The sequence below is a fragment of the Rhinolophus sinicus genome, linkage group LG07, assembly GCF_036562045.2.
Source record: "Rhinolophus sinicus isolate RSC01 linkage group LG07, ASM3656204v1, whole genome shotgun sequence".
Classification (NCBI taxonomy): Eukaryota; Metazoa; Chordata; class Mammalia; order Chiroptera; family Rhinolophidae; genus Rhinolophus; species Rhinolophus sinicus.
The window spans coordinates 69,098,250-69,122,161 of NC_133757.1; the positions used below are offsets into that span (position 1 = coordinate 69,098,250).

The 23,912-nt window shown below is 56.7% G+C and overlaps 2 protein-coding genes and 1 non-coding gene across 5 annotated transcripts; 1 reads left to right on the plus strand and 2 right to left on the minus strand.

The window, feature by feature from the left end:
* Positions 1-2,008: 2,008 nt before the first annotated feature.
* PEAK3 (PEAK family member 3) lies at positions 2,009-7,057 on the minus strand. Of its 3 annotated transcripts, none has more exons than XM_019743964.2 (4): positions 6,966-7,057; positions 6,411-6,567; positions 5,398-5,936; positions 2,009-3,545 (listed from the first exon to the last, which is right to left on the minus strand). In XM_019743964.2, the coding sequence occupies exons 2-4, from the start codon at positions 6,490-6,492 to the stop codon at positions 2,769-2,771; spliced, it is 1,398 nt and encodes a 465-aa protein (XP_019599523.2). In that variant the 5' UTR covers positions 6,493-6,567; positions 6,966-7,057; the 3' UTR covers positions 2,009-2,768. The 3 variants fall into 3 exon arrangements, with proteins under 3 accessions (XP_019599523.2, XP_074193606.1, XP_074193605.1); XM_074337505.1 differs by lacking the exon at positions 6,966-7,057 and having other exon boundaries at positions 2,009-2,474; positions 2,726-3,545; positions 5,398-6,031; positions 6,411-6,923; XM_074337504.1 differs by lacking the exon at positions 6,966-7,057 and having other exon boundaries at positions 5,398-6,031; positions 6,411-6,922.
* LOC141572990 (small nucleolar RNA U13) lies at positions 4,321-4,424 on the plus strand. The gene has a single exon (XR_012498577.1). It is a non-coding gene; the product is annotated as a small nucleolar RNA U13 (small nucleolar RNA).
* A 1,766-nt stretch (positions 7,058-8,823) lies between the features above and the next one.
* LINGO3 (leucine rich repeat and Ig domain containing 3) lies at positions 8,824-23,578 on the minus strand. The gene is made up of 2 exons (XM_019743957.2): positions 23,465-23,578; positions 8,824-13,394 (listed from the first exon to the last, which is right to left on the minus strand). The coding sequence occupies exon 2, from the start codon at positions 13,346-13,348 to the stop codon at positions 11,570-11,572; it is 1,779 nt and encodes a 592-aa protein (XP_019599516.2). The 5' UTR covers positions 13,349-13,394; positions 23,465-23,578; the 3' UTR covers positions 8,824-11,569.
* Positions 23,579-23,912: the final 334 nt, after the last annotated feature.

Below are 23,912 nucleotides of genomic sequence, written 5' to 3' on the forward strand. Positions count from 1 at the left end.
GACCTGCTTTGGCTGCCTGTGTTAATGTGCCAGCTGGTACTTTGGGCCAGAGGGCAGGGCCTCGGTTACCTGGGCTGGGGTGGGACAGCGCCTTGTGCAAGGTCCTGAGTGACCCCTTTTGAGAAAGACTGGCCTGCGATGGAAAGCCAAGGGCCTGGTCTCTCTGGCCACAGCCAGGTTGCTGTGGGATGTGTTGGCTGGTTCAGCCCCCCATGGGTGTGAGGCTGTCTCCACACCCTGGCTGCCTCTACACCTCACCTGCCCACCTTCAGTGCAGCTCTGGGTGGCAACCTGCCGCTCCTCTGCTCCTGTGCCCTTCCCTGCAGTGGCTAATCCTAGACGCTGTCCAGCTTCTTGCCCACCCCTAAGGGCCTCACCTTTGGGGCCCACTGGGACTTTGCCAGCTGGGGTGTGGGAGTGGCTGTGGGTCCCCGCACGACCTAGTTGCTCTTGGTGAGGGGCTTGCAGTGCTGTGCTGCGACTGGAGCAGTCTTGGCAGAAATGGGTGCTGCAGTGGGGGGGGGCTGGGGTGTGGGGGGGCTTGCTGAAGAGGCAGGATGGGCGGACTGCAGCACCACCTGCTGGCAGCATCTGGGAGCACCGCCCACAGATTTCATATCCAGGGCTTGAGTAGGAAACAGACTGCAAAGGGAGCATTTTTTTTTTTTAATTTGTTAGGGTGACAGTAAATAAAACCATATAGGTTTATAATGTACAGTTCTATAATACATCATCTGTATATTGCATTATGTGTTCACCCAAAGTCAAATCTGTCACCATATACCCCGGGGGGGCCAAAAAAATGTATAAAACTGGACCCTGGTCAGTGTTGCTTAAGCAGCGGTTCACCGTAATCAGAAGTGTCTGGACGCTGATGGTAACCACTTTGAGCACCTCTTGTAATTGCAGAAGTCAAACGTGATTTGTATTTATCTTTTGTTATCGGTATATATTAACAATTTTAATAGTTTTTTCCTTAAAATGTGTATACGTTTTTTTTTGGCACCCTCTGTATTTCACTTTACCTTTTTTACTTCCCTCCCCTTTTCCCTCTGGTAACCACTAAACTGTTGTCTGTATGAGTTGTTTGTCTTGTTCATTTGTTTTATGTCCCACATACGAGTGAAATCATGATTCTCGACTTTCTCTGCCTAACTTATTTCGCTTAGCATGATACTCTCAAGATCCATGTTGTTGCAAATGGCACTATTTCATTGTATGGCTGAGTAGATTCCATTGTATATATGTACCACACCTGTGCAGAGGGAGCATCTTTTACGGAGGAGGAAAGGTGCTGGGGGAACTTGAGTATATTTGGGGGTGGGCTGGGATACTTAGCAGCTACCTGAGTGATGATGGATCCAGTGTTCAAAGGTCTGGGAGGGGACAGAACTGGACACACACACTCCCAGTTTATGTGAGCAGGGCAATGGCAGAGAAAGGGCACTGGGGTTGGGACATTGAAGGATGAAGAGGAATCTGAAGCAGAGGAACAGAGGGGAGGGTGTTTCCAGTGGAAGAAACAACTTGGGCAAGGCCTGGAGGCCAGAAAGTACCTCCAAGGATGAGCAATGTAGCAGGAGGGGTGGGCCAGAGAGCTTGCAGTCTTTGGAGGAGCCCCACTGTATTCTGAGGGTATTAGGGAGTCATGGGAGATGTCTGAGCAGGAGAGGGACCTGGTCATATCTGAGAGTTAGAAAGACACCCCCCCCCCATCACCATGGTTGGGGAGGGGGAGTGAGGAGGCATTACTGGAGGCTCCAGGCCAGGGCAGTGGGACCTCTCAGCACTCCTGTGTCCACTTTTCAGAGTCATAAACTGAGACCCCATTCTCTCCTTCGGGACCCCTGATGAATCTTGCATGCAGTTTCTTTATTCTGTCATCCTGTGCTATTAATTAAGCACCCTGTTTTCAGGGAACTCACAGTGACAGGTAAGAGACAGTAAATAATTCCAGGTGGTGATTAGTGCTCTGGAGGGGAAAGAAGGCGGAAGCAGGGTGAGGAGCTTAGAGGGCCCAGGAGGGGCAACTTTATTTACTTAGAGGGGGTGGGATTGGAACAGTCTGGCCGGGGGAAGAGCCCATGCAAAGGTTAGGCGGCTGGACAGAATTTAGTGTCACAGAGGAACAGCCAGGAGGCCACGGTGGGTAGAGAGTTGGGGAGGTGGCAACTCCCCAATGGGAACATTTGGGAGGTGAGTTCAGACTCCAATAGGGTGGGCTATGTTGGGTGGGCCTACCCTCCCCCTGGAGACCTGAAGCAGCTCTTGAAGGACATTCACACTGGAGGAGTCGGCACAGGGGGGTGCTCCAGGGCCAGGAGGGCCTCGCATGTTGGCACTGGAGGGGTGTCCGCGCTCTTGTGGAGACAGTGACTGGCAGACCCCAGCATGAGAAAGGCACCCTGGCTTCTGGAAGTGGGGAGAGGGGTTCCACACACTCAGAGACACTGATCGGCAGGGAGTGTTCACACCTGGAAGAGATGAGTGTCCCTGGCATCAAAAAGCCTCAGCTGGCACTAGCCATTAGCCTCCTTCCTTCTTGGGGAGGCCTTGGGGCTATGTCCCCAACATAGAAGGGGCAGGTATTGCGGGGGCAGGGAAGGGGGTGGGAGGTGTGCCCTCTTCTGTATTCTCTGCTAGCTTCTTGCTCCTTCTGGAAGGAGGGATCCACCCTATTGTAGAGACACTGCCCCCAGCCCCAGCTCTGGGAAGGGGTGCCTGCCTCTTGGAGAAGTCCTGGAACAGGCGCATCGCTCTGGGAGGAATCAGCCCCACAACAGCTCCAGGGCGTGGCCCATTGAGGCCTCGGTGGCCTCCACCAGGTATTCACAACATAGCCAGTCCTCCAGGCCGGGAACCTCACCCCCAGCGGCCCGCTGCGCGAGGTGCAGGACCAGCAGCGCGCGGCGCACCCGCAGCCAGGGCCCCAGCGGTGTACCGCGGCCTCGTAGCTCGTACCCCGGACCCCAGAGCAGCGCCTGCAGCGCGCCGCGCGTCAGGGTCGCAGAGGGTTGTACGCGGGCCAGCTGGGCTGCCAGGCGCTCCAGGCCCGCGGTGAAGGGCGTGGCCAAGGGCACGCGGGCGAGCAGCGTGCGGAGCAGGCGGCCCAGCTGTAGCGCGTGAGCTCCCAGGGCTTCCGAGGGCCGTGGGTGGACACGGCCGAAGTCTGCTAGCAGCAGGCGCTGGGGCCCGGAGGCCGCGCAGCCCCGCGGCGCCACCAGCAGCAGGTTCTCGGGACGCAGCTCGGTCAGGGTCGCGCCCCGGGTCTCCAGGTGCTCCAGTGCTCTACTCAGCTGCAGCAACGTCAGGGCCACGGCCCAGGCAAAGTCCGGGGGCCTCTGCGCGCCTGCCTCCACCAGCCACTGGGCCACCGTGCGCTCTGGTACCTCCGCCGCCAGCACCACGGGGCCGATCCAGGGCGCCTCTGGCAGTGTACCTTCGGGCACCACGCCACACAGCCCCTGGAGGTTGAAGTGTGGGGGCAGTGAGGCCTGCAGCTCCAGTCCCCACGGGTGGGGCTCCTTGGCTCCTGGCTTGGGCACCTGAAGGGCAGAGGGGGCCATCAGTGTCTGACCCAGGAGCCCCCCCCCCCAAGCAACGGAGCCTGCCCCAGAGGCTCTATCTGTCCTGAAGCCGCCCACGCCCACCCCCACCTATTCCCACTCTAGCTTTGGAGGGGCATCCTGCCCGCCTCCAGAAGCAGGGGTTAAATGTAAATTCAGTTGTTAGTTCCCAAGATGTGGCATTAAACTCCTGCCTGCCAAAGGAGTGGATTCTTCCTACTTGGTAAAGTGGGAGGGGACAGCTAAGGTGGCAGAGCTGGGCTGTCCAGTAGAAATACAATGCTGGCCATTTAAATTTTTCAGTAGCCACATTAAAATAAAAATGGAAAACAGGTGAAAGTAGTTTTTATAATATATTTTATTTAACCCTATAGATCCAAAGTGTTATCATTTAACAGCTCATCGATATAAAAAATATTGAGATGTTTTACATTATTAGTATGTTTTGATACTAAGTCTTCCAGACCAGGTGTATATTTGACACTCAGAGCATATCTCAGCCCTGGACCAGCCACATTTCACGTGCTTAGAAGTTGTGCATGGCCAGCGGCTGCAGTACTGGACAGCAAAGCTCTTTCTAGAAGATCAGGAGATCAGCAGGTCGGTGGATTACATTAGAATCATCTGGTGGGGGTGTTTAAAAATTACAAGTGTTAAGGAGGGATTGGGGGGGGGGATACTTAAAAAATAAAGTCCCCAGGGGCCTCTGAGATGGAGCCAGGATCCTGCTGTCCACTAAAGAACTCACAGCCAGGGCCTTTTGTAGTTCGTAAGCCTGATGATTGGGTGTTCACGCTGTTGTGTGAGATGTGCCTCCCTCAAACCTTGTTGTGGGCTGGGCTGGTGGCTCAGGTGGTTGGAACGCCATGCTCCTAATGCCAAGGTCACCGGCTCGATTCCCACATGGGCCAGTGAGCTGCTCCCTCTACAGCTAAGATTGTGAACAACAGCTCTCCCTGGAGCTGGGCTGCCTTGTGCTGCCACTGCAGCTGCTGCGCGGGCTGCCAAGAGCTGCCGCGGGCTACCGTGTGCCACTGTGAGTGGCCGGCAGCCATCGTGAGCGAGCCAGTGAGAGCTGCCGTGAGTGGCCGACCAACGACTGGCCACTGGCTGCCTCAGCCAGAGGGAACACAAAACTCATAATAGCAGCATGGGCCAGGGAGCTGTGTCCTACACAATTAGACTGAGAAACAACGGCTTGAACCGGAGTGTGGGGCGGGGCGGGGCGGGGCGGGGTGGGGCAGGGGGGGAGGGAAAAAAGGGAAAAAAAACAAAAACAAAAAACAAAAAAAACCTTGTTGTGACATCGGCACATTGCCCATCTGACAGGAAAAAAAAAACTCAGCCAACAGCCCCCTCAATGCTCCAGTCTGCAAAATGGGCCCACAATAACACATTCCGTCCAATTGATGAGGTTCCCCCATTTGGTGATGGTTCTGACGCTTCGTAGTATGGCTTATTTAACAGGATTTTTTTTTCTTAGTGGTACGTAAAACAAAAGCATCTTAGGACCAAACGTGCTGATATTTGCATTATTGTTATTACTTAAAGTGGTAGCTGTCAGCCTGCTGTGGCTGGTGAACTCAGTGGCTTGCTAGCCAGAATTCCCTGGGGAGTGAGTTAAAATGCAGATTCCTAGGCCCCTGAGTGGTGTGAGGAAGGAGTTTTAATGAGACTCCCAGGTGATTGAGAACCATGGTTCCAATGGCTGACAGTGTTAATTTCTGTTAGTTCCAAAATAAGCATTTGAGCCCAAACTGCAGGTGTGGGTTAAGCCTAAGACGGAAAGTTGGGGAGCCCTCTGAGGAGGAGGGCTGGTGGCTGGGCTCACCTTGGCGGCCAAGACGTGCCACGTCTCCTTGTCCGCCTGCACAATGCGGTAGTAGAGGGTGTCCCCGCTCGTCACACAGGGCAAACTGTCCAGGAGGCGGAAGCTGCGGTGGGAGTGACAGGGGCCTGGGCGGCCCCCTAGGAACCGGGCCTGGAGCCGGATGTGCACAGCGCGGAGGCCCTCCAGCTGCCTGGCTGCCAGCACAGCATGCACAGCCTCTGGGCAGTGCAGGTCATGGAGGGACAGGCCTAGCTCCACATCCAATGAATAGATGGGCAGCTCTGCAGGGGGACAGGCTGGCCTGGCCTCATCGCCACCTGCCTGGCTCTCATCCACACTACAGGACCCCAGAAGGGGCCTCGGAGGCTGCCCTGCTGGAGTGGGGCTGGGGCTGAGGACCCCGTGGGTTGGCAAGGACCAGGCCCTGGCCAGGGTCTTCTTAGGGAGGGGTGGGGGCAGGGGCTGTGGGCCCGTGGAGGAGGACCCGGATGTCGGGGTTCGGCAGGCCTTGGAGGGCAGCAGGTGGGCACGGACCTCACCTGTGAGGAGAGAGTGGGAGGTGAGGGGGGTGAGGACATGCAGAATATGGGGCCCTGGACGCACGACTCCACTCTTCAGCTCCATGCCCCCATCTCTGAAATGGAAATCAAACTAACACCCAAGTGCCCCGTGCATTGGGGGCAGAGACGCCATCCCCATGTATAGATGAGGAAACAGGCTCAGAGGAGTGACAGTGAGTGGCAGAAAAGCATCTGGCCCGGCACCAGGTGACCCCACATCCCTGCGTGGCTCTGGGCAGCTGACCACACCTCTCCGAACTCCAGTTTCCTCATTTTTACAAGCCGATGAGCCCAGACTTATTTTTTTAAAAAAATCAAAGTTGGGGAAAAAGCTAATATAATTGAGTTAAACGGTCATTAGGCAGAGAGTTCCTTAAATGGTAAAGAGAGACTCCACCCCTTTGCTCGGGGCACCCGCCCTCCTCCCAGCCCAGACCCCTCTCCATGGCTCACCGAGGTTGCTGTACATGGGCTGAGTTGGCCAGGTGGGAGCATTGAATCCAGGGGTCTCGGTGGGAGGGTCGGGGCTGCTCATGCTGCTGAGTGGGGGTTATTCGTGGGTAGGCACATGCAGGGTGTCCGTGATGGCAGTGGGTGGGTGTGCACGGCCCTATGTGAGAGCAGGGCAGTCTCCCATACCTTGGTCCTCTTGCCCAGCCTTGACCCTGCTGTGTGACTCTGGGAGGGTTTCTTGCCCTCTCTGGGCTCCTTTCCTCATCAGCAAGACAGGAATGTCGCTTATAAACCTTTCAGGGTGGTGGGAATGACCCTATACTTTTGTGACATGGATAGAATGTCCAGCTGTGACCGTGGGCTCTCTGGGGGACAGCTGAGGGCCAGTCACAATATTCAGGGAGCCGAGCTTGGGTCTTGTCCTCAGAGCTCAGCCCTGTCAAACCGATAGCAGCCAAGCCCCAGCCCTGCCCCACCCAGATTCCAAGTCACCCCAACCTGCAAAAGTGGCTTCTACCCTCTCCCTGCCCCAGCACCCCCCCAGGAGCCCCCTACCTTTAGGACAGGAGTGACCACGGGCAGGGGACCTTGCGGACAAGTTCCCAATAGCTGCAACCCCTGGCTTCCCAGGACTGTCTGACCTGTCACCGGCAGTGAACCGGAAACGCCTTGCAACAGTTAGACCGCAGGCCGGGGCTGGGGTGGGGGGCCTTTCTGTATCACTTCCCCAGGGACTGACTGCAGGCTTACTCAAAGGTGGGGACAGCTTTCCCGGCAGAAAGAACAGCCTGGGCAAAGACCAGGAGGTGGGACCTGGAAGTGAACAGTTCCAGGGCTAAGAGCAGGATGGGAGCATGTGGGGAGATGGGCTGAGGTCCTGAGGTCACTGGAGGTGAGCAGCAGTGAGGAGCCTGGGGAGATTGGGAGGGCCATATATTTGAGGCCCCCCACCTTTGAGGAAGGAAGGGAACCCCAGCAATGACTGGTTAGGGAAAAACGCAACGAGGGTTCTTTCCTCTGTGGCTTTCACTTCCTGGAGAACCACCTTCCCTTCTGTAGGACCACCTGAGAAGGCCCCAGTGTGCGCCCCCCCCCACACCCACCCACCAGGACCCTTGAACTGGGACCGAATACTTCCTGTGTTCTGGGTAGGTGCGGCTCCATTCAAGCCCAGCTCTGTTCTGACTTGCTGTGGCAAGTCCCTGCCCCTCTCTGTGTTCAATGAAGAAAAGTGTCTCCCACTCTCTTAACAGCCACACTAGCTAGATTTCTCTTTAAAAAATTGAATCATCTCACCCAGCACTGGGATCTCCCCTTCCCCCACCCCGCACCCCAAGAATAAGACAGGATTCAGGAAAGTGGTTTGAACCAGGGACTTGGCAACACCTATGGGTGGGGAAACATGAAGCAATCGTTTTGCCTGTCTTTGCTGTAGGAGGAATAGGGTAAATGAGACTCCTAGGGAGGGTCGCACAACCTAGCACCCCCCACCCTCCAATTTCTTGGAAATCAGGCACAGAGGGCGTCCATCCTACAGCCCCTGACATGTCCCTACCCTGCTTCTGCCTCCTGCAGGGCAGTAAAGAAACCTTCTTCTCATGCTCAAATGGGGAAACTGAGGCCCAGAGAGCAACTATTGGGTGGCAAATGAGAGGCTGTCCTTGACCATGGTTTCTCCTGACTGCTCTGAGTCGATCTACCTTGTTCCAGAAAGAGAACAGGCCTTCAGGGACCAGCAGGATTTGAGCCCTGACACGGCCCTGTCCCTCAGTTTCCCCATCGATCAGGTGGAGGTCAAAGTGAGGACGAAGCACTTCTCAGTATTATGTGCAGCGCTCACGGCTGCCTGCCTTTCCCCGAGTCCCCCAGAGGAAAGGACGCTGACGGGCCCCCCTTAGAAGAGGAGATCCCCCACAAACCCCAGGGGAGGAAGCCACCAGCTTCAGGAATATTGGGAGGGGGTGGGTCTGTGCCTCACTTCTCCTTTCTTCCCCACCATGGGCTCTGCCCACAGCCCAAGTTTGGGGCAGGGGGTTCCCTGCCAGCCCAGTTCCACCCACCCCTCTCAAAACCCACCTGTCCCTAGATGGGGGACTATCAGCAAATGCCCTCCCTTTGCCCATCTGTAAAATGGGCTCTTATGTAGTAGGACCCAGCACACAGGGTTGTCATCAGCGTGAAAGGAGTTAATGATATAGGAAAACAGCACAGGGAACAGCATGGGCGCTCCTGACATGCCACCTCTAACTTTTCACCCGATTCATTCACTCTCTGTCTATAAACACCCTGTGACTCGGGGTCAGTGCTGGGCCTGGAGCCAGGAAGCTCCCTCCAGGGAACCGAGCAGACCTTATCCCTTGTCCCTACTTTCTGGGACTACTCCTCCATGAGAATAAAAAAAATCTGAGGTTTGTTATTAAATTGGTTTCATTTTTATTAGATTCCAACCAAATACAGCAGGGTGGGGTGGGAGATGGGAGGTGTTGATTCATATTGGAACAGGGATGGGCAGAGGGGGCTGGGAGACCCCACTACGTGACATTCTGTAAATCCCAATGCTGCAGAGAACATACCCCCTCTGGTCTTGATGATGCTAAAGGCACTTGGATGTCGTTTTGAAAGGCCCTCCGGGTTGTCATGGCAACCAAGGTCAGGAGGATGCTAAAGGGAAAAAACTAGTCGGTTCTGCTCAACTTAGGTGGAGTTTGGGGCTGCTAGACACCCTCTTTGGCCCTCATTCACTTCCCTCCTCAAGGGGGGTTGGGACGGTGTCCCCACCCTGGCTGGCCATGGTCAGTGGCCCACCACCTGGCCTGCTGGCCATGTGTACATCGTGGGAGCAGGACCTGGGCCTCCAATGTCCTCAGCCACAGCCCAGGGAGAACTGCTGGTGTCTCCTTCCCAATTCTGTCTGAATCCTTTGCTGAAAAACTCCAGGTTTTACTCAGCTTTCTCTCTGGCTCATCTCAGAAAGATCATGAGGGGTCCAGGATCCAAGTTCACCATCAAACCCATCCATGGCCTGGCCCCTGTGTATATAGTGATGAGTTTAACCCTCAGACCCATTTTACAGATCGATGGACATCGATGGTCTAAGTGGTCCTCAGTCACCAACTGAGAATACACAGCTGGGAGAAGGCTTCCAGTCTTCCCACAAGGTCCTTGAGAATACTGTCCTAACCTCCTGGCTGGTGGCCAAGCTCCTTTCTGGCTGAGGTCAGACCCCACAACGTTTCCTGTGCCCTTTCCCCCACAATGATGCCCTAACCGTTGTCTGGCCGAGGTAGAAAGTGGGGGCAAGAACCAGGCTGGGAGGCAGGGTCATGAACGGTCCCTCTCCGGTGTCTGAATACTTCTGCAAAACCTCAGCTCCTACTTGCTTACCCCCAGTGACAGGGAACTCACTATCTGAAGAGCAATGCGGCAGTGACCTTGGGGAAACTCTTCTTTAACCTGAGTCACAGTCTGCCTACTCTTTGGTCCTAGATCTGCTCCAAAATTGCAGAGACCAAGGTGCCTCTGTCACCTCCCATTGATGCAGATCCAGGCCTCCCTGTAGCCTGAGCCCCTGTTTTGGCCTTTCTCCCCATTGCTGTCCTACAGTGCACATAAGAGGGACCTTGAGAGTTGCCCACACTCTCTAGTCTCATTCCCCAGGTGAGCTATGGTACATGGGCTAGCTCAGGGGCAGTGTAGACTCAGGATTGAGGGTCACTCCAGCTGGCCTGCTGGAGAGGGACACCCTAGAAGCCAAAGTCTTGGTCCAGGGGCCAGGTCAGCTGCCCCTCCTGCATGGTGTGGGCTCAAGAAGGAAGTGGCAGGCTGGCCTGGTGGGCCAGGTGGTTGGAGCGCCGTGCTCCTAACACCAAGGTCACGGGCTCGATTCCCACATGGGCCAGTGAGCTGTGCCCTCTATAGCTAAGATTGTGAACAACAGCTCTCCCTGCAGTTGGGCAGCCAGCGTGAGTGGCCCGCAGCCAGCATGAGCTGCTATGGGCTACCGTGTGCTGCCATGAGCAGCCGGTGGTCAACGTGAGTGGCCGGCAGCCATTGTGAGTGGCCAGCAGCCAGCAAGAGCTGCCATGAGCTGCTGTGAGCAGCCAACCGGCGACCAACTGCCTCAGCCGGGGGAGCTCAAGTCTCATAATACCAGCATGGGCCGGGTAGCTGTGTCCTACACCACTAGACTGAGAAACAGCGGCTTGAGCCGGACTGGTGGGGGGAGGCGGAAGAAGGGGAAAAAAAGAAGCAAGTGGCAGCTGTGAGGGTGGAGGAGGAATCTGGGGAGATGGCTTCTCCTGGTGGCGGCCTGCCCAGTGGATTCTGGTGAGAGGGAGTCTGGGGGTGGGGGTGGGTCCAGCATGTCAGGTACCACCTGGTGCGCTGGGCCTTCTCAGGGTGACGCTGACCTTAGCCAAGCCCCCAAGGTCTGTCCGGCCCCCGACGGCCAGCTGAGCAGGAGCTGGGTGTGTCTCACGTGTGAGCCGGCTGTGTTCTGAATTTCAGCTGCTTGTCCCAGGTGTGAGCTGAGCTCTCACGAGAGCCCTGAGTGCCCGTGGTGAGCTTCAGAGTTCAGGGCACCTGTTTAATGTCAGCTGGGTGTCAGGTGTTTCACTGTAGAGCTATGCATACGATTGTATCCTGGGATCCTGGGTGTGAATACGTGTGCACTGGGTGTCAGGTGCAGGTGTCCAGATGTGAACAGTATAGGCTTTTGTGCACCCTCCCCTTGGGGCTGGGCTGCCCTCTATGCATCCTGGGTATAGACCATCTCCGCTGGGGTGTGAGCTGTCAGGGGACTGTGGGCAGCTGTGTACCTCCTGGGAGTGAATTGTGAGCCCTGAAGACCCTGGGGTCTTCGAGCCCCCACTATACCCCCACACAGCTCAGCGATCACCAGGGCCTGGAAGGGCGGAGGCCTCAGAAAACGCTTGAGAAACTCTGCAAAAGATGCCTCCTGATGAAAAAGCAGTTCTGTGGTTGGGTCTCTACAAAAAAAGGGAAGTTCTGCCAGGAACCGGCTTGCAGCAGCCCCTATGGAAAATGCATAGGTGTCATCAACGGGCTGGTGAGGGGCGGGTGGGGACTGGCTCTCCGGGCTCCACTAGGAGCCCACAACCCCAGCAGGGAAGGGCAGTTTGAGGTCGACCCCAGAGTCCTCAAATCATCTTCATGTTGAACTTGCGGGCGCCCCCCTGGCCTGAGGCGGCAGCCGGCCCGTCCACCTTGCGGAAGGAATACTCCACAGAGAAGTTGTTCTTGTGCTGCCCGCGGCCGCGGCTCCACACGAAGAGGAGCAGGAAGCAGAAGAGGACGACACCCAGGAAGGTGATGCAGCCCATGGCTGTGGACACCAGGATGGTGGTGAGGTCCAGCGGGAAGCGTGCAGCCGCCAGCGTCTCGTTGTGACCCTCACCCGGTGTGGGGTTGGCAGCTGGCTCGGGCTGCACGGTCAGCGTGGCGAAATACGTGTCGTTGCCGCCAGCATTGCTGGCCACGCATGTGTAGGTCCCGCTGTCCTGCGGCCGTGCGTCGCGGATCTCCAGCGTGCCACCCGGCAGCAAGTGCGCCCGGCCAGCGCTGGCGGCGGTCACCGCGCGGTGCTGAGGCGTCACCCAGGCCACGGTGGGCGCCGGCTCGCCCTCCGCGCGGCACTGGAAGCGCACGTCCTCGCCTGCGGTGGCCGCGACCTGCTGCAGCCTCCGTTCGCGGATCTTCGGCTTGCGGCACACGAAGTACTCAAAGAGCGCAGAGTCCGGCAGATTGCGTAGCGCGTCTCCGCGGACCTCGGCTGGGGAGGCGCAGGCCGGCAGCCGCCCGTCAAAGTTGAGGGTCTTGCGTCGCTGCACGATCCACAGCAGGCGACAGTCGCAGGCCAGCGGGTTCCCGTCCACGCGCAGCGTCTCCAGCGTGTTGACCGAGTGGAAGGTGCTCTCCTCCAACGTGGACAGCAGGTTGTTGGAGAGGTTGAGCAGGCGAATCTGCCGTAGCCCCAGGAAGGCCTGTGGCTCCACCACGGCCAGCAGGGCCCCAGCCAGGTGAAGCTCACGCAGACGGACCAGGTCGCGGAAGGACCCGCGCGGCACCGTGCTAATGGGGTTGTGTGACAGGTTGAGGCAGGTGAGGTGGGCCTGGTGGCGCAGCGCAGCAGCCGGCACGGCGGTGATGTTGGTGTGGGTGACGGACAGCGAGGTCAGGTTGAGGCCCTGTAGGCTGCCCGGGGCCACCTCCTCCAGCAACGGCCAGTTATCAATCTCCAGATGCAGCAGCCCCGGGAGCCTGCGGAAGTTCTGGTCCTCCAGGGCCGCGATGGCCAGGTGCCGCAGCCTCAGGGTGCCCAGGCCCCGCAGGTGTCCCAGCGACTCGCCCGATAGCGCTGTGAGGTTACAGCGCTCCAGGGTCAGCTCCTCGAGTGCCAGCAATCCTGCGAAGGCCCGGCGCGAGATGAACACCAGGTCGTTGTCGCCCACCTCCAGCCTGTGGAGGCGGCGCAGGTCCTGGAAGGTGTAGTCCAGGAGGATGACCAGCTTGTTCTCGCTCAGGTCCAGCAGCGTGAGATTGTCCAGGCGCGTAAAGACCCCAGGCGGGATGAGCTTGAGCAGGTTGCCGCGCAGGCGCAGGACGCGCAGGCACGGCAGGTTGGCAAAGGCGCCGGGCTCCACGTGCGCAATCATGTTCTCGCTCAGGTCCAGCTCCTCCAGCAGCGGCAGGGAGGCCAGGTCGCCTGGGTTCAGGCAGCGGATGCGGTTGCGGCTGAGCTCCAGCAGGCGCGTTTCTGCAGGGATGCCGTCGGGCACGGAGGTCAGCCGGCGCCGGGGACAGGCCACCGTGCGCGTCTGCATTGTGCACTCGCAACGCGCAGGGCAGCCCCCTGCTAGGGGCGGGGTAGCGGGCAGGAGCAGGAGCTGCAGGCTCAGGACGCACAACCAGCAGGTCATGGTGTGGAGCCTGGGCCTAGGGCCACGCCACCATCCTCATGGGCACCTGGAGATGGGGGCAGCGTTAGCAGTGTGGGGCCTTCTTGCCCCGCCCTAGCAGTGCACTGGAGAAGCATTTGTCCACCTGCAATCCCACTCCTGGGTGTCTATACAAAAGGACTGAGCACACAGGACCTCACAAAAACCTGTACACCCATGTTCACAGCAGCAGCATTCTTTTATTAGCCAAAAAAGTGGGAACAGCCCAAGTGTCCATCCGCAGAGGAACGACAAACGCAACATGGCCTGTCCAGAGACTGGGGTGTCACTCGGCGGTGAAAATGAGGGAGGCGCTGACACTCGCCACAGCGTGGATGGACCTTGAACACACGGTGCTCATGAGAGAAGGCAGACACACAAGGCCACACAGTGTGTGATTCTATGTATGTGAAATCCACAGACAGGAAGTGGGTTCATGGTTGTTTGGGGCTGTGGAGGGGTGGGGGTGATTGCTGATAAGGATGGGGCTTATTTGGGGGTGATGAGAATGTTTTGGAATTCCACAGTGGTGATGGTTGCACACCCCTGTAAATATACTAAAACCACTGAATTGTGCACTTTAAAAGGGTGAATTTTGTTTTGTGAATTTTAATCTCAATGTTAAAACTTGCAAAAGAAAGCATTTATTGAACTGGAGAAGAACCATACAAATATAATGTAAAACATTTTGGTATCAAAGAACCCCCATTTATTGAGTGCCTACTGTGTACCAGGCTCTGAATATACCAAAGAACAGGGCAGACACAGATCCTGCCCTCCAGGGGCTCACATCCATCAGGTGGGGATACCGGGGGTCTACATGTTCCCCTCTCTCCCCCAGAGTCCTTACCAGCTCCCCCACTCATCTTGTCCTCCCTCTGTTACCTGTCTGTACAAGTCGAACCATGATGTGACATGATAACCCATCTTAAAACCTGTTCACTGTCTGTCTCCTCCAACTGCCTTGTAAACTCTCCAGGGCCTTTGTGTTAGTCCAACCTGGAACTGTGCCTGAGACAGAGCACCTGCCTGACAAATGTCAACGCGTTCGATACACAGATAACAAGACCAGAGGACACACTGCAAGGGGCTGTGTGGGGAAGCAGTGTGGACAGACGATCAGGATGAACAGATGCAGGGGCGACTTCAGACCAGGAAACGTGACATATGAGCTGAGACCTTGCAGTGGGTGGAACTGTGTCCCCCCAAAAGACATGTTCAAGTCCTGATTCTGGTTCCAATGAACGGGGCCTTGTTTGGAAGTAGGGTCTTTGCAGATGTGATTAGTTACAATGTAGTTAGTTATATTGGGATAGGGTAGCCTTAATGCAATGACTGGTGTCCTTATAACAAGAAGGGGATTTGTCCCTACATATATAGATTCACACAAGGAATAAGGCCACATGAAGATGGAGGCAGAGACTGGAGTGATGGGGTGGGAAAGCAGCTGCCGTAGCTGAGAATGTGCTCATCACACCATGAGGAAACTGAGGGACTCCTAGTCTCCAGGAGGTCATAATTCTTAGGTCCCTGTCCCCAGCTGGAAAGTATAGTCGGGAGGCTGAGAGAGAGAACGAGTCCTTGGCCGTGCCCTCCCACATGGTGATTATTCTTAATCCCGACCTGGGTATTGCAAGGAACATAATCCTTCCCCCAGGCAAACCTGCCTTCTGAGACTGTTTTTCTAGGTCATTCTCTCCCATGTTGTTGCCTCGGACAGCACATGGTGAGGCTGTGTCCCAGGTGGGGACAAGAGAGCCAGAACGGATGGTTCCCTGTTCAGCTGCCCATCTCGTGCCTCTGGCAACTTCCTACCTGAAACCTACCCCCGAGTCTGAGGTCACTCCCAGTTCCCAGTTGTGCTGCTCTCTGTGGTCAAGGGGAGACTATCCCCTCACGCAGTAATGGGGGACAGGGCCTGAGAAGCCTGCTCTGGAGGAATTGGGACCTCCTGGCTCTGTCTCTAGGAGGAAATGGCTGGTATTGTTCAGCCCCCCAAATATAGAGTCCTTGTGGGGCAGAGCGGCCTGATTTGTTCTTTCTGCAGGAGAGAATTTCACGCCCCTAGAATAAAATTGAAAGTCCCCCCCACGGCCCACAGGCCCTGTGTGACCTGCCCCAGTCCCCTCCCTACCCTTACCTCCTCTCTGTCTCCGCCTCACTCACTGTGCTCTAGACACATGGGCCTTCTTGCTGTTCCTTCAATATGCCAGGCACCTTCCTGCCTGAGGACTTTTACATCGCTAATACCTGGAACACCTTCCCTGCATGGCTCTCTCCCTGACTCTATTTGGGTCCACCCCCAATATCACTGGTTACTTTCTGAACTAAAGTCCCCACCTTAGTCTCCCAGAAACACCATTTAAACCTTCATTTAATGAATTGTCATTACCATCACCCTCATCACCATCATCACCCTCATCACCATCATCACCCTCACCCTCACCGTCACCATCATGGCACACGCTTCTACAGCCCCTGCTCTGTGCCAATGCAGGCTAAAGGCTCCACCTAAGTGTCCCTTTTCATTCCCACAACAACCTCATGGGGGGCCCACTGTCACCCCTACTTTGCAGATGGCAGTAATGAAGCTCAAAGCAACAAGTCACCGGCTCAGGTTCACACAGCCCATCAGAGGTGGGGCGAAGTGGGTGGCGCTCTCGCCCCTGTAACACTCACTAATCTCCTTTTTCTTTTTTAAACACAGCCTGGACAGGGTCCTGACTGCTCATTCAGCTGGAATTTAAAATACAGTTCTGTTTTTGCTGGACCAATTTTTATCACCACCTTTGGAAATACTGTAACATTGGTTCCCTCATACGTTGATTCAATGTGTCAGTCAGTCAACAAACAGGTACCGTGTGTCAAGCATGTTCCAGGTGCTGGGGACACAGAGCTCAGAAGACAAAGAGGTCAGCTTTCTGGGAGCTGACGGATAGTAATACAGCCTCTCCTGCCTAGAGTGCCATAAGTGGAGAAAAGTAAGTCCAGGGAAAATGCCACGCTGGTGTCAAGTGATTGCAATGATCTAATTTACTGAGAAAGGGATGTTCTTGCAAAGACTTAAAGGAGAAAGGGAGCTGAGCAGATGGTGCAGGAAGGGCAGTCCATGGGAGGGCACAGCACGGGACAACGCGGTGAGGGGCCCCGTGCAGTTCAGGCATGGAGGGGAGGGGATCGCTGTGGTCAGAGATGGAAATGGACTTTTCAAAAATTTCGTTTTTTTCAATTGGAAATAATATTTTAAAAAAATAGTTGCCATAGAAGGTGGATAAGGATGAAGTCAGAAAGTACTGAAGTGAAGAAAGGTCGGGACGGCTAGGGCACAGCTACTGTGATATAGTGCAGAAAGGCCGGTGGGAGACCTCAGTTCTGACAGGCTGTGTGACCTCTGATGAAAAATGCACCCTCTCTGGACCTGGCCTGTCAAAGGGAATGAGAACCCTTGGGGTGTTTGAGCTCCAGCTCTATAATTACTCGCAGGATGAGAGGACAACTGCTTCACAGCACCCAGTGGGGGCCACTCAAGCTGTGACCCCATTTGTCAGCTCTGACCTCTCCTGTGGGCACAGCTCTGTCATCTCCTGTACAGGGTTGGAGGCTAGTGAGAGGCACAGGGAGGAGGCTTGCTTGGGCTACAGCCTCTGATGCCTCCCCCTAAAGTTCTGGCTCCTCGCTTCGGGGTAATTCCTGGTTATTGGAGTGGGAATGGTGGGGACTCGATTCTGCCTGTAGGACCCCTATTCCCTCACTTTCCCTGACACTGGCTGGGCCTGAAAGTGGGAAAGCACGTGGGATGCTGGTCTCGGGTGGAGGGCTGCAGGGGGCTGTGGCCCAGACACTCGAATGCCCCTCAGTTCCTGCTACTCTCAGATGATAAAGGGGGTGGTGGCCTGCCATGTGAAGGACCCTCTCTGGACCTGTTTCCTCTCCCTGGAAGGCTGGACCTTCCAGTGGGGTTAGAAGGCCAGGACCCCCACTTCCCGATTAGGGTGGGGGTCTGAATTCCAGTCCTGCTTCTGCAGGGCTACGTCTTTAGCGCCCTCCAGACACCCCTGTCCCTCCCCAGGGAGCTGCCACCCACCTGGGGCCTTTCCTCACGTCCTCACAGGACTCAACACCACTGTTCACTGATGACTCCTGATTTTGTGTCTCGGCCACCAGGTGTCCTCTGAGCTTCAGCCCTGGGATGCAATCACATCTCTGACCTTTCTCAGGAGGCCCCGCAGTGTCCCAACTTTACCACTGGCAGTGGGAACAGTCCTTGCTCACCCCCTCCTGTCTCACAGGCAACTCCTGGCTCACACCCTTGGCAAACCCATCACCAGGTGCTGTCCAGGTACATCCCAGATCCACCCGCTCTACATCTCCTGCCTTAGCCAGGCCACCCCAAACCTCTCCTCCCAGCACAGGCTCGAGCTCATACCCCAGCACTCAACAGACGCTCATCCTTCCTCTGGCCTCAGTGTTCCCACCTGCAGAATGGGACGGGGGTGTGTGTGTGAGGGTCTGTTCCCCTTGGCACTGCTGACATCTGGGACAGTCATTCTCTGTGGGGAACCAGGCTGGCCACTGCGGCATGCTGAGCAGCCTCCCTGGCCCCCACCCACTCCATGCTAGGAACACCCCCAGTGTGACAACTACAGATGTCCGAAGACATGGCCCAGTGTCCCCTAGGCACAGGACCACCCTGGTGAGACCCCTGCTCTGTGTGTGTATGTGGGGGGAGGTGAGGGGAGCTGGGCACAGAGCAGCCATCCCTAGCAGGAAATAGACTGATAGCCTGTGTCTAGATGGGAAAGCAGGGCCCAGAGAGGGAAAGTGACTCGCTCAGGGCCACACAGCAGGTGAGAAGCAGATTCAAGACTCAAACCCAGAACTCCAACCCTATATTCCCACAGCTGTCCCAGGGACGGGGCACTCCCGTCCCCCGTAGATCCCTGACTTCTGCTGGCTCTGCAGACCCAGGAGCCTCTCCTGTGCCAGCTGGGAAGAAGTGTGAGGCTCCAGAGCTGCCCTAGCAGAGCAAGTCTCCCTCCTCCCATACCACAGAATGCTTCAGGGTCAGGGAGCTCATGGCAACATGGCCGAGGGCAGAGGAGCCCTGTGGCAGCCTGCTCCTGGGCTTTCTGCATCCTTGACCACAGGGGCAGGGCTGGGGTGGACGGACAACACGTGTCTCAAGGACAGAGATTCACCATCATGCACAACGAGCCACAGTGGAGGCCGTAGTCACTGTGGGCAGAAGGCAGGGGCCTGCCTGGAGACGGCTGGGGTGTCCCACGTACAGACGCCCTGCTACCCAGCCAGTCACATCCGGGTCTCCATTTCTCCTGCTGAAACCTAGTGTGCGGGGCCCTGAGCTGGCATTGGGGCATAGTGGCACCCCGGCCTTCATGGGGTACATTTTCTCCCATTTCAAGTGTTCAAGTCAATGTTTTTTAGTACATTCACAGATACATGCAACCACCACCTCTCTCTAGTTCCAGAACATTCCATCACCCCAAAAAGAAGCCCCATCCCCATCAACAGTCACCCCTAACCTCCTTCCTGGCCCCTGACAACTACGAACCCACTTCCTGTCTGTGGATGTGCCTGTTCTGGACATTTCACATAGATGGAATCGCACACTGTGAGGCCTTGTGTGTCTGGCTTCTCTCACTGAGCATCGTTGTCAGGTGGGCAAGCAGATAAGAATCATGCAAACAAGTGAATGAAGTAGATCATTTGGGAAAAGGAGGGTCACATGGCTGGGGGAAGCCAGTCTGAGTTGATAACTGAATGGTGGGCAGTAGTCCATCAGGCAGAAGTCTGGGAAATAGTGTCCGAGGTGGGGATCCCCGCTGGGCAAAGGCCCCATACTGGAAGGAGCCTGGTGCCCCGAGGAGCAGAGAGGTTGTGGCCCAGGTGTGTCCGAGTTTGGGTGTGACAGTTGGGGTCTGCAAGGGTGAAACCACACAAGGTGTTGAACCTACAGTGAGGTGTTCAAACTCGATTTGGACAGCAGCAGGGAGCCATGGGGGGTTTCGAGCAAGAGCACGGCAATCTAAGTTGCAGTTTGAAGATGTGTCCAGTTCTGCGTGGTCTGACCCTGTCACCCTACGTCATTTGAGCCTGGAAAGTCTTGTCTCCTGCCTGGATGGCAATGTCATGAGAACAAGGACCACATTATCCGTCTTTCCCTCCCAGTATGCACAGAGCTGGGTCTTGGAGGGCCCAGTACTATCCAGCAAGAGTGGGGCAAGAGTCTGCAGCCTGGACGAGACTCCTGGGTCCCTATCGGAGCCTGCCCAGTGCCTTGGGCAGAGGTTTTTAATGCCCTGAGCCTCAGTTTCCTCTTTTGAAAAGGGGGCTACCATGACCACCTTGGGATCCGTCAGAAAAAGTCTCCATTGGGTGCCGGCTGGAGTCAGGAGCCCTGAGTTCTAGGTCCTGTTCTGCTCTTGGCCAAGTCTTCACTTCATTCATTCATTCATTCATTCATTCATTCATTCATTCATTCATTCATTCATTCTATAAGCATTTAATGGGTGCCTGCTGTGTGCCTGGCACTGTTCTCGTTTGAGCGGGAAACAGCTTTGAACAAACCCCCATTATTCTGTCTATGGGTGAGAAACAGAAGAAAGAGTTAAATAGACCATATGTGGGCAATACTATGGAGAAAATCAACAAGGAAGGTGGGGTCTAGGGTGGGAAGAGCAATGCCCCCCCACCCCACCTTCAAGATGCCTGTGTCCTAATTCCTGGAGCCTGTGAATGTTACCTGATGTGGCAAGGGGATAAAGTTTGCAGATGAAATTAATAATGCTAATGAGCTGACCTCCAGATGGGGGAGATTGTTCTGGATTCCAGGGGGCCCAGTATCATCACAGGGTCCTCATAAGAGGGAGGCAGGAGGCTCAGAGTCAGAGACATGGAAGAAGCTGCACTGCTGGCTGTGGCGATGGAGGAGGGGCCACGAGCCAGGGACGGTGCCTCTAGAAGCTGGAACAGGCCGGAAACGGTTCTCCTGGGGCCTCCAGAAGGACCAGCCCTGCCAGCACCTGGGTTTAGGCCAGTGAGACCATATCAGATTCCTGACCCCAGAACTGTGACCTGACCCCAGAAATGTGTGGTTTTAAGCCACTAGGTTCATGGTGACTTGTTACAGCATCTGCAGGAGACTCACTGAGGGTCTTGAGCAGGAGGTGGGCTGTGCGTCTGCTTCCAGGAGCCAGGAGGTGGAAGGGGCCAAACTCCCTGCAGGGTCTATGAGCAGCCTCAGCTCAAGTGTATAGACCTACCTGGGGAGAGGCCCGGAAATCTGTCCATCACGGCAGGACCTGAGAAGTGGAGACCTTTCCTCTCATCCACCCTAAGCTGTTCTGGACTAATTTGCCATGAAACTCTCAACCCAAGGAGGAGGCAGACTGTGGCTCGGGGTATGTGAGCCCTCTCCTTGAACTCCAGACCCTTCTCACCCACCTCCTCTATTCTGAATGAGCTTTCTCACAGGCCACATGGTCCCTTTCCAGGCCAGGGGATGCTGAAGACTCCTACGCCTGGCTGGGGTGGCAGCTGAACCCACAGGGAGGGTGGGGGCAGGATGGGGAATAGATACTGGGAGCTTGGCAGCTCTGTCCCCAGGCCACCGCTCCCTCTGCCCTCCACCACCATTAAGGCCAGAGGGAGCAAGGGGAGCATAGTTTGTCAGTCTCTCAAAGCATCCCCCATTCAAGCTTCCAGACAGACTTGGGAGGTGGGGGCCCTCCAAGGCCTCCTTTTGGGAACACACTTCTGATAGCCCCAGGACTGTGGTGCTTCCTGTGTCCTAGATCTGAGTCCTCCTGAGGCTCTCATCCATGACAATTTGTTAAGTTCTAATTAGCCTCAGTTTGCTGTTAGTCCCTGTTAACCCTTATGGGGGGCTGGGGGCCTCCCGACCCACTTTCCTTGCCAACCGGTGGGGGGTGGGGAGGCCGCTGACTGCCCTGTCAGGTGAGGCCTCTAGATCTGGAACCACATTTTTAATGTCCACAGTATACTGTGGCTGCTCACCCACTGGACTAGGGTGGGTGGGAATAATGGAAACCACTTGGAGAAAAGGAGACTGAGGGTCAGAGTGGTCCCCAGCTCACCTGGCATCACTCAGCTTGAGAATCAACTTTTGAATACAGGTCTGATGCTCACTCCTTTCCACTGAATCCCAGAGCCCAGCTGGAGGGTCAAGGGTGGAGGGTACTCTTTTGAGGCCCGGGATTGACACATGGTGGTGGGTGGCTCCCTTGGGCCCACCTGGGACAAGCTTTGCTTGGAGAATTCTCTACCTGGTGACTAGGTGGTGACTCAGGGGCACCCAGAAATGACAGGATTGTGGGACGAGAAATTAAGCTGCTGCCTCAGATCTGCTTTTTATTCCCACTCAGCCAGGCACCTTCAGATCCCAGGCTTAATCTGGGGGCGGCTAGGAGCAGCCACCCCCATTGTACAGGAGAGCATACTGAGGCTGAGCTGGTCCAAGGCAAAGCTGCTGTAATAACAATAACATAATAAGAATGGCCCCTATTAACTGAGCATCTAGCTTACAGAAGCACCAGGCTGGGGGCGTGATGTGTGTCCATTTGTCTCATGTCATGTGAGGTAAGTCCAGGTTTGTGTTTGTTTAGTTCCAGAACTGGAGCTCAGAGAGGGGCTGTCCTTTGCCAAAACTCACCAGCTGGGACAGAGAACAGAAAAGCAGGATGAGGAAGGCTGGGTTTAGCCCTTCTGAGCCCTATCCAGTGGCCGGGTGGCCTCTTCCTGTCACCCAATGTTACCCAGATAGAGTGTAGGCACTGTATCTGTGGGGGGCCCATGGGCACTATGTGGGCCCATGGGGACTACCAGCTCAGATCCTTTCACCTGGCTGCTGCTTCAAGGCAAGGAGCTCACAGCCCACCGTCCAGACAAAGGAGGGTCTGACTCCAGACAAAGATCAGTCCTGACTCCAGACAAAGATCAGTCCTGCCCTCCCCCCACGGCTGCGACACCCCTCCCCGCCCATACACCTGGTTTCCACCTGCCTCATCCACACTGAGACCCTATGTCTGCCACCTTTGGGCACTCATGCCACACCCTTCCCAGTCTCCACACCTCCTCCATGAAGCCCTCCAGGGTTGCCCCACATCTCACAGCCCTGCTGGTCCAAAGCTCCCTCCATCAAGTCCCAGATGGTCCCCTTGTCACACCAGATGCCCCTTTCCCACCCCTTGCCAGAAGCAAGAGACTCTCAACCATCTCTGTGCACACATGGATTCACTAGGGTCTTACTGTTAAAAATACAAGTTCCAGGGCTCAACCCCCTGAAGTTCTGATTCATCAGAGCTGGGGAGCTTGGATACCTGCGTCTATCATGCAGGGGAACATGTTGAAAAAAGCAGTTATAAGTCACTCTCCAAAGCAAGGCCAGGTCTGTTCTTGTGCCCAGATCCAGACACTAGGTGCTGTCCCCCAACCCCTCGACTTGTTGAATGGGGCTCAGTGGCCTCCCCAGGGGGGCACCCAGGCTCAGCCTCAGAGGATGGAGAGAAGCCCCCCACCACCCATGTTGCTGCTTGGACACAGGCCCATAGAGCAGCCCAGTGCCCTCAAATCTATCCCACCAGGCTAAGCTGTCCCCAGCCCCAGGGATGTAGCAGGTCCTGGTCTGGATCTCAAACCCAAACACCCCCTTCGCCTTCCTAGCAGCTCCGACACCCCCCAGGCTGGACCAGACCCCGCTGCGGGGAGGACCGAAAGACTCTGGGCTGAAGCCTCCATCCCAGCCTCCCCACCTCCTCAGACCCAGCCAGTGTCCCCTTCTTCCCCCCATGGATGGGGGGGTGCATGCCCTCAGGCGTCTCTACTGCTCCAGAGAGATGCCCACCCGGCTCCCGGCTCCACGCCCCAGGGGAGGTGCGGGGTCACCCTAGCGTGGTGAATGGTGCTCAAAGTTTCCGGGGGAGCGCTGGGGGCCTGGTGAGGGGCAATGCGCCCGGGAGGAGGGCGCGGGGCGAGTGCCCCCAGGCGACTATGGGGGCGCGAGTGGGGGCTGCGGGAAGCCGGTGGAGTGGGGTCACCGGGCCCCGCGCGGCCACTCACCTGGGCGGCTCCGCCGCGGACACGGCGCGGGCTGCGGCGCGGGGGCCGCCCGGAGCCGACTGGAGCAGCCGCTGCTGCCGCCGCCGCCGCCGCCGCCGCCGCCGCCGCCGCCGCCGCCACCGCCGCCGCCACCGCCGCCGCCACCGCCTCCCGGGCTCGCCGTGCGCGCTCCCACCGGCGTGTGCCCGCTGCCACTCTATCTGGTGCGCGAGGCGGGGGCGCGCGGGGCTGCGTCCGGCCGTGCACGCAGCCTGCTGGCTGAAGTGAGGGCACTAAGGGCCGCAGGTGTCTGGGACTGCGGGACTCGCGGGGACACGTGCGCGCAGGTGCCAGGACGCGTGCCAGGACGCGCGCCAGGGCGGCGGGCAGGGCCGGGGGACCAGGCCTGGGAGCGAGTGGGGCTCTGGGAGCTCCCTGCCCGCGTTGGCGCGCCTCTGAGGACCTCTGT